At 42.8% G+C, this 16,468-nt stretch overlaps 1 protein-coding gene across 3 annotated transcripts in view; it reads right to left on the reverse strand.

Moving 5' to 3' along the window:
• Positions 1 to 8,666: 8,666 nt before the first annotated feature.
• diaph2 (diaphanous-related formin 2) overlaps positions 8,667 to 16,468 on the reverse strand; it is a 344,506-nt gene continuing 336,704 nt past the window's right edge. For all 3 annotated transcript variants that reach the window (XM_061079060.1, XM_061079061.1, XM_061079059.1), the window contains one exon: positions 8,667 to 12,580. In XM_061079060.1, coding sequence (XP_060935043.1) covers positions 12,516 to 12,580 — 65 coding nt within the window. In that variant the 3' untranslated portion in view covers positions 8,667 to 12,515. The remainder of the gene's footprint in view (positions 12,581 to 16,468) is intronic.

The following is a 16,468-nucleotide window of genomic DNA, read 5'->3' on the forward strand; positions in this document are numbered from 1 at the left end:
AACATTACACAACATGACAGATAGTATCTCACAACGTTACAGAACCTATAACACAACGTTACAGAAACTAGAACACAACGTGACAGAAAGTATCTCACAACGTTACAGAAAGTATAACACAACGTGACAGAAAGTATCACACAACGTTACAGAAAGTATCTCACAACGTTACAGAAAGTATCTTACAACATTACAGAAACTATCACACAACGTTACAGAAACAATAACACAACGTAACAGAAAGTATCACAAAACGTTACAGAAACTATAACACAACGTGACAGAAAGTATCACACAACGTTACAGAAAGTATCTCACAACGTTACAGAAACTATAACACAACGTGACAGAAAGTATCACACAAGGTTATTGAAAGTATCACACATTAAGTTGTGTTTGTTGAACTTGCTAACAAACAAAAACTGTTGAAGAAGAGAAAATGAAGGAACTATTGATCGATTCAGTCATAAATCTAATTAAATGTTAAACATTAGTTTGTTTACTTTTTTTCATTTATGACATTTTAAAATGAATACATTTGGGTAAAGTGATGCAAATCTCTTGTTATCTCATTATATATTTATATTTATAGAGATGTTTATATATATATATATATTATACACACACACAGACACACATATATATATATATAAATTCATTATAAAAACAATCCAGACGTGCATGAAACAGTGAACATATAACTTCTCTCTGTGCTTGTGTAGCTTGTGTCACGCTGACGGAGCTGTTTTGTGTTTTACAACATGTTGTGGGTTTGTCCCCAGGTTACAGCTCTTCATCCACTCTTCATCCACTCCGTCCTCTCTCTCCTCTCTCTCCTCTCTCTCCACGGCCGAGGAACAAAAGTCTCTCCTGAGTGAAACCTCTCGTTTCCCTTTATCTCTGACGACCATTCCTCTCGCTCTCGGGTCATTATTTGCTGCCGGGCACGACAGAGATCTTCCTGTTTGCCTGCTCGCACACTTTAAAGCTTTCAGAGGAAAATGAGAAGCTATGTTTACACTGGAGCATTATTAATAATCTTGGTTTAAGATGCAGAGCTGGAAAAAAGAACCGTTGAATGGAATGCCCTCTATTTTTCATGAGTGTTTGTGTGTGTGTGTGTGTGTGTGTGTGTGTGTTTGTGTGTGTGTGTGTGTGTGTGTGTGTGTGTGTGTGCGTGTGTGTGTGTGCCGTGCATGCATGCTTGCAGGGTCAACCCTTTTATCCTCCTCTTTCAGGAAGCAGTGCGGGAGTGTTTGTGTGTTTCTGCATTCCCTCCGCAGGGACTATTTCAGTTCAGGGCAAAGAACACAGAGAAAACTTTGAAAGAGCTTTTATGTACTTTTGAGTGAAATGATCCTGAGGAAGGCTTTATACTTTTTATTCAGGCTCCCACATCCAGAAGGCCACTCACTCAATTACCAGGCTCCCATCCTCCCTTTCTACATCCATCAATCCCTCCTCTATTCTTAGGCCTGCATCTGTGCTGTGTTTGGAGGCGTCGCCACGGGCTGAGAGCTGGAGCTCGGCGGTGGAGCGATGCAGAGCGATGCAGAGCGATGCAGAGCGATGTAGGGCATGTCAGTGACTTCGCGGTGAGTCAGACTTTTGCAGCCACTTTTTTTTGGGGCCATATTGTACGACTCCAAACGACCACGCAGCCTTGAAGACAACACACTCGCTTACTAATCGTCCTAATGCCGACTGTTTCTGAAGAAAAGTTTAGTGGCCTTGCACCTGTTGTATATTAGTTAGATCATTTTGGTATGTGTTCAAAACATATTAACAGGCTTACATTTATGATACTTGCCTTCTGGACTCTCAGACATTCTCAGAGAGTCCTCCAGATGTTTACCTTAGAAGTTCTCCACCTTTTTGAAATGATCCTTGACTCTAATGGATTGGTGTAGAAGGAATGTTCTTGACCAATGTGTCTTCATGTTCGGACACAAAACATGTCCCTCTTTAGTCAGAAATCCCATGGGGGACGGCATATACCTGAAGTCATGGGCGGAACCAAACTCTCTATATAAATGTGTGTAAGACCACGGCTGGTCAGATTTCACTATTTCGTCTGGGTGATTTCTCCGAGTTCTAGAGCTCGTCTTGACCTGTACTACTTTTAGTCCAGGCAAAGTAGCGTTTTACGACCGACTAATTGTAAAATAATTTTTTTCAGCATAGATCATTTGTATGAGGTGTCCAGAACAACATACTAAGAGTCCTAAGAAATCCTAGTTGAGGAAATATGTTTAATTCTCATCAATGTGTGCCAATAAGGCCCGGCAACAATACACCCCAAAAAGACTATTTTTTTCCTTTACTCCAATCAAAATAAAACTTTACACAATGAAAGTAACCATGAAACGTAACATTTTTTGTATTACAAGTTTCTTTTGAAATTAATTTGACAAGCACATGAGCTCCACACTTATTGAATATGTCCTAATTTGCATAGGCAAACACCATTCATATGTATTACAAATACATACATAAATTCATTTTCAAAAAAACTTGGAATACAAAAAAAGTTACGTTTCATGGCTACTTTCATTGTGTAAAGTTTCATTTTGACAGGAGTAAAGGAAAAAAATAGTCTTTTTGGGGTGTATTGTTGCCGGGCCTTATTGGCACACATTGATGAGAATTAAACATATTTCCTCAACTACGATTTCTTAGGACTTTTAGTATGTTGTTCTGGACACCTCATAGAAATAATCTATGCTGAAAAAAATTCTTTTACAATTGCTTCTATTTTTGGCTCCAAAATGGGCTACTTTGCCTGGACTATTTGTGTAATAAACATTATTATACTTGTAAGTACTGGGTCCGCGTTCCTTTCCTTCATCATCAACTTCTACAACTAACATCGACATCTCGGCTGACAAGAAATATACTTCACACCTTTTTTGGAAGATACATTTTTGGGTACTTTTTTTGGGAATTGTTCAAAAACGAACCCCCCCCCCAAAAAAAACTGTCTTTGACATCACACACATTGGCTTAGGTAAAATAGGGCACGTACAGATACGGCTGATACCGCGTGACAAGCGAAGTGAACGAGAGGTAAACTCATTCTGTCGCCCTCACTTTCACATCTCCGCTCTCTTTTAACTGCAGCCTTGTCACTCAGTAGCCTGAGAGGTAAGACCTCACACAAGTCTGACAGATGAAAGTCTCCTCACTTCATCGCGGTTTGACATTTTACCTCCCAGAGAAAAAAAAAGTTTCAGCCTCTCTCCTCCCTTTCTCTCGCTCTACCTTTCCATCTCCCGAACACACACACACACACAGGTAGACGCTCTACGGGAGTCCGTCTCCTCTCGTCCTCCTGTCCATCTGCCAGGTAAAATGGAGCCGCAGACAAAGGAGACGCAGGCTAACTCAGTGATCTGAATCAAATGGCAAGAAGAGGAGGAGGAGTAGGAGGAGGAGGAGGGTAGCACAGGAAAAGAGGAGTGATGGGTGCCAGAGAGGGAGACGTGGGAGACAGAGGGGTTGGACGGTGAAGGCAGGCATGAGGGGCGAGATGAGAATTTTTTCTGACAGGTTGAAGTCTCCTCTGAGCTGACCCTCTCCCTGCTGGGAGCCGTGTCTCCTGGTGGTGGGTGGGGGGGTGAGGCAGGAAGCAGGAGAGGAATATAAGAAGGAGCAATGAACTGTGATCATGGAGGTGCGATGCTCAATGCAAGCTGCAGGAGGAAGAAGGAGGAAACACGAAGTGGATTAATTTGACCCAAACTAAAGCACCAGCTCCAGCGGGAACCTGTCGCCGGGCAGGTTAATACCAGCATCAGTCAGTGTCAGGCAGCGTTATGAGACGAAGTGTTAGAGGACAACAGCTGGAGCAAAGTGACAGTGAAGACACATCCGCTGTCTGGGCCATTTTTAAATTCCATGTAGTGAAAAGGCGTATTGATCAGCGAGCGGCGGGACTGTGGCAGCGGCGGCTCGGACAAACACGGTGACAAGTGACTTCCACTGACTCCAGGGTCGGGAGAGAAAACAGAAGATAAAGAGGACGGATCATTTGTTTGAACGTCTGGGGAGGAGGCCCGAGAGTCTGAGAGTCTGAGAGTCTGAGAGTCTGAGAGCGAACAAAGGAAGAGTTCACACTCTGCTGAGGAAAACAAGGAGGAGAGAGAATGTTAATGTCAGTTCACTGCAGGGCTGAAATAATGAATCACTTTGGTGTCGGTTGTCCACTGATCATTATTTTGAATCCAAACATCTGCTGCTGTTATTCTTCTCAGATTTTCTGCTGTGTCTGGTTTTGTGTTTAAATAAATGAAACATTTGGGTTAAAGGCAAGAAATTAAATTAACCTGGATTGGTGAATACAAATTAATCAACAGATGAGTTGATAAAAAAACAACCTTTATGTCCATATCACCACATCAGTGATAACACAGGCTTACATGCTGTTAAAGACAGTGATAACATGCTCATGTTACCAAGGTCAACAACTTTGCTAATCATTCTAACATGCAACATATCTAATATCACATTATTATTGTAAAAACATCATAATCATCAGTTATTTGTCCGTAAACCACACAGTCATTAGTGATTGATGCTCATGGAAACAACTTCAGGTTCCGGGGAGAAGTTTAAGCTTCCGCAACAAAAACCAAAATCATTGAAACACAATGAGAACATTCTGGTTCCTCACTCAACTTCACTTTTATATTTATTTTAAGCAGCCAGACTGAATCCTTCAGAAAAGTCATTTGCTGGATTGAATGTGGATAAAAAAACCTGCTCTCCTCTTTTCTGCTTCCATTCAGAGATAATGGTTTCTATTGAGCTTTGACAAACTGTCTGTCTGTCTCCTCTCTCTCTCTCTCTCTTTCTCTCATCTCTTCAGTAACTCTGTCTGTCTCGTCCGTCTGTCTCCCCCCCCTCGATCACCTCAGTGTCTTCCCTCTAAAACCTCACGCGATGATTGGATCACAAACAGAATCTTGCTTATTCATGTGTTTTTAATATAGATTTAACCTGAACAAGAGCAAACCGCTGATGCACTGCTCCGCCCCCCCCACTGGGTTTAAACAGTCTTCATGTCTCCATATGGGCCGACAGCCTCACACCACAGCAGCTCCCCTGGATACCAGCTACAGGCCAACGTTCAACAGATGCACATCAATCAGCATTCTGTTGCTATTTATTACCGACTGCAGTGAAATCTGTAGATTGTGTTTTGTGATAGCATTGATTTCCCCGGCATCATCGTCTGACCTGCTCTGCTGTTCTGCCGCTGCTCTTTCAACCCTCCCACCCCCCTCTGTATCGTATCGTGAACACAATCACTCGGTCTCCTTCATCACACGGCGGCTGGGACTGATTTATCAGATGAAGAAGTGGCCAGGTAGTGTGTGAGTTATACAGAATGTGTGCAGCTGGATACGGTTACATGGGTTCCTGGTTTGTCTCTCAGCTCGGTGGCAGCTGGGATTGGCTCCAGTTCTCCTCGTGAGCCTCGAAGGAGAAGCACATTACATAATGGATGGAGAATGATTGGTCCACATAGGATTAGGATTTTGGCCTAAAATGGAAAAAGGCATTAATAGAAAAAAAAAACTGTGATGTTAGTTTTAGCCTCACATCACAAAAATGGCACTCACTCAAAAAAAAAATGCACTTTTGTAATATTTATTATTTTGCACTGCATTTATTTGGTGCAGTACCACATTTAGTCACTGGGAACAACTAGTAGCAGTTCTTTGACGTTGTATTTAATCTTTGTATCCATGTCACTAAGAAAACAGGAGATGTAAGAAAACACATGATATGAGAGTTGAATGTAATAGTTAATCTTTAAAACACAGCGACTGGTGCAGCCCTATTGTAGATGGTCACACTATGTGACAGACTTAAATTCAAACACACCAGCAGAACAAGAGAATTCCTCCACAGACATATTCACTAAGACATCCATTCTGCCCAACTCACACACACACACACACACACACACAGACACACACACACAGACACACACACGTGCATTTATTAAAGTCTGCTGTTTCAGTGCAAATCGCTGCTTGAAGATCTCTCCTCAGACAGAATTGGCTCAGGTAAAGGGGGGGGAATCGTTACCGTCTGCTTTGTCTCATCTCCATAATGTTTGTGTATTCTCAAGTAGGTGGAAATGCAAAATGAAACGTAATTATGCTGCTCTCCCGCTGACAACTGATAAGTCACCAGGCGCACTGGAAACACGGCTGTGCACGGTGTGAGGGTGGGAAGAGAGAACAGAACCTGTGTGGGCCCGGCTCATCTCTCAGACTCTGACAAGGCTACTTAGCTGGAGGTTGTAAAAATAAAAAACTGGATCAAATAAATAAATAAATAAGAGCACGCACACACACGACTGTGCTGTACCCCTCAGCTCATTAAACAAACCCACTTCCTGTACCTCGTCCCCTATTTCTACCATCCCGACGAAGACAGATACCTCACCTTTGCTACCAAGTGCAATTACACCAGACCAGACAAATATAGCAGGTTGGGGGGGGGTATTATCTTTCTGAAACACCTGGGAAGTCAAGAAAGATAAAAAAAAAAAAAAAAAAAAAAGCTGCCCTTCTTTTAAAAGCTGCAACGCCGCCGCCTTACAGAGAACTAGGTTGGCCTCTTTCCGCCTGTTTACTTGCAGCCAAGTACAAATTAACCTGCTAAGATCAACAATAAAGCTAATGAGGGTTGTGTTCTACAGCACACATCTCTAAACACAGCTTGTTGAGAGATGAATCTCCATCTGTCTGGCTGCACACACTGGGAGGAGGAGAGAGACTCACACACGATCAGGCCTCCGACTCACAACATGACGCTGAGTGAGTGTGTGTGTGTGTGTGTGTGTGTGTGCAGGGGGAGGGGAGGGAGGGAGAGTGAGAGAGGCCCTCTGTGGCCACAGGGTTACTTCCCCATGTCAACCCTAATTTTATGATGTCATGCAGCAGCGGGGGAAGTGGGACATGGCACACGCACGGAGAACATGCCATTGGTTTTTGAGCATGTTTGGGGGGGTGGTGGTGGTGGTGGTGGGGGGGGGGGGGTTGGTGGAGAGAGAGTAACGCTAAGGGGCTGAGACAGGAGCAGCTCTGGCCTGCCACTCGGGCGCCGGCTCCTGGGACTCAGACAGCCAGACAGGGAGGAACAGCCCAGTTCCATGCATCTCCCAGGCAAGTGCTCACACATGCTGCTTTCATTTCTTCCATATGTTGGTTTCCCCCCTGAAATAAAGCGTGGTTTCTAATTTTAAATTGAAAGATGAAATCCGAACCCAGGTTGCCTGTAATAACATTACACACAAAACCTGTTTTTTTTCCCTCCTTCCCCCTCGAGTGTCAATAAGAGATGAAATCCAGAGAAAATGTTTCCCTGCTTATTTTATTAAAACCTTCTTTATCACATAATAAAATTATCAAATTTCCATGCAGCCTTTTCTTCTCTCTTCTAACACGGGGGAATGTGGAGCCGCACAGGAGATTTCAAGGTCTGGAAAATGATTAAAAAGTGCAATTCTTCTGGATATGTATTTTCTGACTAGTAGTAATTTCCCTAAGCTGCCGTTGGACATGACAGTATTATCACTTTGCCTGTGACACTGTGCAAGATAAAGCAGTGGGGACACCAAGGTCCAAATCTGTTGCTTTTATGGGGGAGAATCTGTCCCATTCATCATGTGCTAGCACTCGCAGCTCTCTATAATCCCTGTCCATAAGTTCGCCCGGGGCAGGAATCTTCTGCCCTGACTCAGAGCAGAGGAGGAGAATCAGACCTGAAACACAAGTGACGACTTTAAGAATAAGGCTTCATGGAGAAATGCTTCAATACCAGTGAGGTGCGATTAGGGTTGCAAAATTCCGGGAATATTCAAAGTTGGAAACTATGGGAATTAACAGGAATATACGGGAATAAACTGGAAATGTTGTGGGTAATTTATACTAACTGTATTTACCTTGTCATATACAGACATAAATATAAACATTGTGTTGTGTCATAGGCTGATTTGAGCCTTGAGGAAACTTTGGGCACTTGACTATATGCTTCTGCATCTTTGTGTCATTCTTAACATAGGTCTTTGCACAGTATTTGCAAATGTACACAGCCTTTCCTTCTACATTGGATGGAGTGAAATGTCTCCACACATGAGATAGTGCACGTGGCATTGTTCTGTAGAATAAGATGAGAAAAAAGTTTGTAAAAAAATGCTAATGCAATGCCAGAGATATAAATAGTTAGCCAAACAATTGGAATAGTCTGTAAAAATATTTTACAATTGATGGATAAATTAATGGAAATAGGCTAGATGAACAGATGAACAATCCTCAATCAGCATGCTAATATATTTTCCCCAGTAATATCATTGAAACTTACCTGACTAGTCCTGCACACTACAGCAGGCCTCAGTAGCCCTGCTGTAGTGTGAAGGATGCTGGGAATTATTCAACGTGCAGTGTGTGCTACATTCCATACATCTTTAAAATAGTCTTTTGAATGATGTTTTTATTGCTCAGTGTTTCATTTGCATAGTTTATTTTTTTTCAAAATTCCCAAAATTCCCGAGCTTAATATTCCCGTGGAAAGTTTCCGGAAATTTACCGGAAACTTTCCGCCCCTTTGCAACCCTAGGTGCGATCAAATAAAAGCAAGACACAAACAAATATCTTTCAGAAATAAGTTTATATAACAAAAGGGGTTATTATTCAGTATCATATTCCGTGACAGGACAGTGTGCATAACCATGTTTTCATGTCCTTAAGGATACAAATAAACTTAAAATGTTACAAATATAAATGTTTCTTAAGACAATAAAACAAACTCAATGACAACATGGAAGGTAGGCAGGGATACGGCAGCTTACACATTGTGGTCAGAGCGGGTTTGTCAACAGTTGTGAGGGTTGTTTGTTGATTCAACCATAATTGGCCTCCCGGCAAATCAATAGAAAGCGCTAACAAACCAGGGAAGAACTGGATATGTGGCAGCTGGGAACTATTTACCAGAAGAAAGACTTTGGAAATAGTTCACTCTGTTAGTGGCAATGTCAGACACGTCAGCTCTTCCTCCGCCTGAGCAGAATATCCCGTGAGGTAAAGTGCACAGTCAGTGGGTGGAAGTTGCGTTCGCTTGTCACCAGTCACCGTGGGGAAAAGAAGCACCTTTGCAAAATGTATTGATAAAAGGGTTTCATACCCCTGCCTCCTCATTCTTACAATCACCATGAGCACAAGTCCTAACCTCAGTTTGTTAGTTCACAAGCTAAAAGACGATGGGATGATGGGACGCGTCAGAGCCCAACACTAAACCACGGGAGAGTTCAGACCCTCAGATCTGAAACTCTGCTTCTATTCTCTATAAAACACAGAACTCTGATTATCCTAGAAGACGGGATAGAGGGAGAAATACAACAATCACTGACATGGCTGATGAGGAATGCTGTCATTGTAGAAGCTTCTCTTAACAGATGAACATTTTTTAGGCTTTAGTTTCTTTTAATAAGAAAAAATAATTTAAGATCTGACATTTCAGCCACTTGGTCTAACGAATGGCAAAAACCATAGTTTTCTGATGCATTATACAAACATCAAAACAATGGTTGATGTTGACACTTCTACGATGACACACGTTTTCTTTAAAAGTCCAAATTGGCGACATCTTACAAATTATGTTTGCATGTTTCAGATGAGAAATACCACAGCACTGTCATTTTGTCATCACATCACAATCTCATACTCAGAATGACAGTAATCAGTTCATTATTCATTAAAGGATGAATTAAATAAATCAAAAAAAATGGTTTATGTCTGTACAATCTTTTTTAAAGTTTCAAAGAGACCTGCACTCCCTTTAATATCCAAAAATTTAAATAAAAAAAAAGGATTTTCTGTCATTGTGGTGTTTTCCCCAAAAACAAACCAATAAACAAAAGGTGGCACATGTGGGGTAAAACAAAATATCTCATTGGTGATTAAACAATAAAGAAAAAAGGTTATTAGGCAAAAACTTCAGATCAACTGTACACTGTAAATGTTACACAGGAAGCCACTGGCTGCTGTGGCGTTAACATTATCGGAATCATAACGTGAAGAAACACCGAATGTCCCGGGAGACACTGGTGTTTATTGAGAATTTCTTCAAAAGAGTCTTATTTAACACTTGAGGCTGCACAGCTGTGGCAGTGGAGAGGACGAAGGGCGATTTCAAACAGGAAGTAACAACACCCCTCCACGCACCATCCCTCGTTCTCTAGGGCTCCGTCTGCAACTGCTCCAGCCTCATACTCAGAGAATTATTGACTCCTTTAAATATGCAGATTTGTGAATGCACCTTGAGCCGAGACCAGGTGTAAAATTGCATTTTTCAGAAGCATGCAGGCTGGGAAGGGGGGGCGGGCGTCATGAAGCCGACACATCCCGAGCAGCACCGGCAGATTGTTTAAATGAAAAAATCTCCATCTCTTCACCTCAGGAGTCAAACACACGGAATCCTATTTGGCCCGAGCGGCTGCTCAAGAGTACTGAGCTGGAATGGTGCAGGCACACACACACACACACTCATACAGAAAGCCTGGAGCAGAGTCGTGGTATTACTAAAGTAACCCCGTGTTACAGGAAAAGGTCCCTTATGCCATGTGCCGGGGAATCTGAGGACGTTTGGAGACTCACTGGTTAAGACAGGGATCTTCTTCTCCCCCTTAGTCGATTAATCTGGTCGTGGCCGCGCTCCATGTGGATTCAGTGGTTGTTTTTAGTAGCATCTGCTTACAGTGAGGGGACAGGGCCGCCCTCAGCATGAATATATGAATAAATAGCTCACGTGAAGAAATCGTGACAGTGGGTCCTTGCTGAGGAACAGAGCTTAGAGCCCATTTTCCCACTATTTGGTGCACAAACACGGAGGATTTAGGGGGATTGTTTTGATGCTGTAAAGCTCCATCAGATGGAAGATGTTACTGAAAACAACTGTGCAGTATCCCGCCAGGAAACAGGCTCTTTAATAGAGTGTTAAAAACCCTTTAGTGTTTGAGCCACGGGTTTCCTTTAGTAGAGTCTCACTGCTCTTCTCCCCAAAGGCGTTTCAATTTATGAATAAAATAATGCCTGTGGTTCATCGAGGCTTAAATATATATGTCACAATCTGTTGTATACTCTCTCCATAAATATATCAAAATGTGGATTTCAATATATTTATGTATGTTCTATACATAAATATATCAAAATGTGAATACAAGCGGAAACATACCCATGTTCCTTTGTGGAGATTATATCTGTGTTAATGTGATACGATGAGTTTCAGCTTCACTTCAAAGCTTATTTTCATTTCTTGAAATTTCAATGGGGTGAAAACAAAATACTGAAGTTCTGTTGTTAAATATTTTAACCACCAGTTTCCAAAAGATGTCATTTTAAATTCTACATTCAAAAAAGACAAATACCCAGATTGAAATAGTTTGATAATAAAAACATTTTTGTTTGTCACTGTCCTGTCGGAGCCACTGGAAACCTGTGTGACTGCAGGGAAGGTCACAGAGGTCACGTCAGCGTCTCCAGGCAGTTATATGCATTTAGAAATATGTCAGTCTCTCATGTTAACAGCAAAAGCGACCTTGGGACAGAGATCAGCCCCCGGAGGCGTCGGTTGGATATTACACAAACTAAAAATAAAAATGCATCTTGTCAAAAAGGGAGATTACACTTTTCAAAATCCCTGAGTCACATGCTCTGGGAGTCTCGGGTGAACACGGGGTCCAGCTCTCGTGGCTTTTAGAGGAGATGAAATCAAGATGATTCATGTGGATTCTTTCAGACATTTACACTTAATACATTGTTTTGATGTTGGTTGAAGGAGGGATTGAAGAGGAAGGAAGAAAAAAAACCACACGACTTCTGTTTAGAGATCGATGCTTCGTTGGAGGAGACGTCATGAGGCGGCAAACTCGAACATGGGGGGTGGAGGGGCAGAATGAACCGTGTGTGGTACATTCCTCTGGATGATACATACAATATGGTACAGTCCATCTCGGCTGAATGTCTACTTTCCAAAACATCCTCTCTCCAAACCCTACGTGAACAGTTTGATGTGATGAGGTTTCAAATTCAAGGCTCTGACTTTTTCCAAGGAGTGAAAAACTTTCAGTTTCAAACAGCAGCAGCAGCAGCAGCAGCAGCAGCAGCGTGTGAACCGTTTCATTTTATGGATGAAACCATCGGCAGAGGACGTGAGCATTTAGAGAGCGGGAGTATTGAATAAATATGTAATGTGTCAGATGAGCGGCATTAAAATGAAATGTCTGTGTGATGTAATATAGATCCTCCAGTTCTTCTTCTTCTTTAGCCGTGTTTTGTTCTGAACTTGGTTGCTGTGTGTGAGTGTGTGTGTGTCTGTGTCTGTGTGTGTGTGTGTGTGTGCCACAGTGAGGGACGGTCTGATCCTCCCTCAGTCGTCTTCAGGCTCTCCACCTCGCAGGCCTCTTTGGCACTTGTCTAGCGTCTTGTGGTAGGCGCGGGCGATCATCGAGCTGGGTGATTTGCGTTGTGGCGCGAGCGAGACCTTTCCAGGACTGCACGCCGGTTGTCTGTTTCGGAAAAAAGAAGAAGAAACAACAAGGAATCAAAACCCCGGAGAGTGAGACGGAGAAAGAACAAGAAAGTGTTGTTACAATCGATCTGTACTAGGCACGCAGGGGCTGGACTAAATGAAAGACTGTATGGAGGAACTAAAGGGAGGCAGAGGAAAAGGGAGCGAGAGCGGAGGGGAAACAACATGAAGCAAATCCAGGCTGATTGAGAGCAGCAGCAGCAGCAGGAGGAGAGGAGGGAGAAACAGAAGAAGCTGCTGGAGTGGAGGTGCTCGTGTCTGGTGTCATAGTAACTCTATTCAGCTGCTGATCCAGGCTTCCACTCAAGAGCCCCTCAACTAGTCTCACATCAGATGCTGCATATGCACGGGAGAGAGAGTACGCGGACCCAGTCGGGAACACACTCGAGGTGACAACACAGATACAGCACGTACAGAACACAGAGTAACAGCAACGTGTCAGTGTGACACGAGGATCTGTGAGACCAGAGGAGGCAACTGGTCACGTTACAATCATCTGAAAAATGATCCTTCAATTATAACCAAAGTCATCTGAAGCAATTTCACCGTGTGGTTGTGAGCTGCCACTATTCTATCAAGCAGAAGTGTCTTAACACAAATGAAATTGATCGTTTGGATATGTAACATTCTCTTTATCATATAATCTTATTAGACATTATAATCTGTACTTATAATAAATCGTATTATAACATCATTTGTATTATTTTGTCATGTTCAGCAGATTGATTCCTGAGTTCCTTCCCAAAACACATTTTATAACATGAAAGTGATACATTTTTATCAGTTCATCTTTGAGTCCGAAGCAGCGTTTGTGCCAAACGTTGAATTCATTCCTAACAGGTGTTCCAGGGATATCACGTTCACAAACCCTCAAACACGTGTGATTGACATGAGGATGCAACAGGTCACGTTACAAACATCTGAAAAATAATCATTCAACTATAACTAAAGTCATCTGAAGCAATTTCACCGTGTGGTAGTGAGCTGCCACTGATCCATCAAGCAGAAGTGTCTTTACACAATATCATGTTGCAGTGAAATTGATCTTTTGAATACGTAACATTCTCTTTATCATATTATCTTATAAGACTTTATAATTTGTACTTATAATGAAGCATATTATATCATAATTTGTATTATTTTGTCATGTTCAGCAGATTGATTCCTGAGTTCCTTCCCAAAACACATTTTATAACTTGAAAGTGATACATTTGTATCAGTTCATCTTTGAGTCCGAAGCAACGTTCGTGCCAAACGTTGAATTCATTCCTAACAGGTGTTCCAGGGATATCACGTTCACAAACCCTCAAACACGTGTGATTGACATGAGGATGCAACTGGTCACGTGACAAACATCTGAAAAATGATCCTTCAATTATAACTAAAGTCATCTGAAGCAATCACTTTGTGCTTTTGAGCTGCCACTAATCTATGAAGCAGCAGTGTCTTTACACAATATCATGTAGCAGTGAAATTTAATCATTTGGATACGTAACATTCTCTTTATCATATAATCTTATTAGACATTATAATCTGTACTTATAATGAAACATATTATTTTGTCATGTTCAGCAGATTGAGTCCTGAGTTACCTCCCAAAACACATTTTATATCATGAAAGTGACATTTGAAAGTGACACATTTTTATCAGTTCATCCTCGAGTCCAAAGCAACATTCGTGCCAAACTTGAAAACATTCCTAACAGGTGTTCCTGGGATATCACCTTCACAAACCCTCTAACACGTGTTTGTCATCAATCCAAAATGTCTGCCGCCACAGAGGAAGGACAACAAAAGTTTGAAGTAGCTCCGACGCCCCCTGTGGCTGCTGGTGACAGTGACTGTTTCACTGTGATGTTTGTGGTCTGGACGCTGGGCCAGACACGATGGGATTGACTCTGCTGCCAGTTCCATGACAGAGTCACACAAACACTGCCTCCCATGTTATTCAACCATGGATGCCCAGAAATGCCCATGGCCTCCAGCGGGCCGCCAGGTGGCTGGGGGGGGCTGCACAGGAGCAGGAAGCATAGCCATGGAGACGACTGCAGGCACGCCCACACAGGACTCCCAGGTATCTCCGAGCATGAAGCCACCAATATATCCATTAGTCAGAGCCAGCTGTAGGGTGCCAGGCGTCCCAGGCTGGCCGTTGTTTAATGGCACTTGCTCCATCCATCATGTCAGGTAATGAGCTGAGAGTGACTGTGATGGCTGAGAACGCACACACCTCCGTGCACGCGCACAAGGACACACACACACATGCACAGAGAGAGAGACTTCCACCATCACAGTGGAGAACAGAGCGCACTCCTCCTTCAGATTGGATACAAAGCATCATGCAGATGGTGCACAGGAGGAGAGATAGAGGGGGAGGGAGGGAAGGAGCAGAAAGAACAAAAGGAAGACATCGAAAATCTTTCAACCCTCTGAAATATCCTCATTTAATTGAAGCTATGTTAGGTGAACACGTTAAAGCTCACGTGTTCTGGCAGCGTGTCCAAAACATCCCAGATTACCCATGCGCCTATTTTCCTGTCGACAGGTGTGTTTCACTCTGTGACTTGTTCAACGTCCATGCTTTCAAAACAAGCTTCCATTGTGCACAATAAAGAAAGGAAAAAAAAAAAAATGGGAACACACAAATGACAAAAAGTAGATCATCCATATTTTATCCGCAGCCAATGATTTGCCAGCCCAATTGCCGTAACCTCATTTCTGACCGGGCAGTCGTCCCCAACCTTCAGTCTGTCAGAGGAGCATTAGCGTGGAGAAGAACACAGAGCCACTGTCTCGAATGGGGGGGGGGGCTTCTCTTCATCTTCTGCAGCATTTAATAAGGTAAATAGGACAGAAGAAGAAAGAGGACCATACAATGGAAGCCTCCTGTCATAGAATGGAAGAAAAGCTGGAGCAGAACAGAAACATTTGTAAAGAAATCACAACTACAGAGGGTTGGAAAAGAGGGCAACACACATGTGATGGTTTCCAGCCGAGTACAACAACATGTACATGTAGAGTTCAAGTACACAAACGCACACATTATAAACATAAAGCATCCCCTCATATTGATTTAAAGAAGAGTTGTAGTCTGAGCACTGTGCATTGTGTTTTTTGTGAAAAGGCAGATGTTTCCTACGCTGTGTGAACTGGAAACAATGGAGACTATCAGTGGGACCACTTGTTGAAACCCTACAGGCGGAGGAGCCTTAGTGGAATTACAAAATGAAACACATCCATTAGAGGGTCAATGTGTCTCAGCTAAACAAATACGCGGGAAATCTTTAGTCAAAGACTTTGCACGGAAAAAAAACAAACCCAGAAGAAAAACTTCCAGCAAATCTGCCATCAGAGGATCCTCCTGGTGGAAGTGGAAGAGCGATCGGCTTCTCATGAACACTCCTCTGTTCCTATCTTCAGGTGCGTAAAGAGCCATCTTTCCCCCCCACCCCCCATCCACATCAATCTATCACAACAATTGAACAAACAGCAGCCATTTCTACTGGGAGAGACACATTACGACTAACCTCTACTGAATTGAATTCTTCAAGAGCACGTACACACACAGAGGCAGGAGGGTGGGGGGGTGGGGAGCAAATAAAGTTAGACTAGGGGAAGTGGAGGAGCGATCCCACAAAGGACAAACTCTACGGGGGTTTTGTTAGAGTGCTGATTGCGGCTCTTTCTACTTGCGCGCGGGTTTTTTTTTTGATGGCTTCTTTACCTGCTTCTCCCAGAGGTGACATCTTCCCGAGTCACAGGAGGCGCGACACAGAGGAGGAGCACAAGGAGAACAGGAGGAGAAATTGATAAAAAGAAGAACAGGCATTTCCGCGTTACAGCAGGGACATGTTGGCATATCAAA

The sequence above is a fragment of the Limanda limanda genome, chromosome 10 (genome assembly GCF_963576545.1).
Source record: "Limanda limanda chromosome 10, fLimLim1.1, whole genome shotgun sequence".
Classification (NCBI taxonomy): domain Eukaryota; kingdom Metazoa; phylum Chordata; class Actinopteri; order Pleuronectiformes; family Pleuronectidae; genus Limanda; species Limanda limanda.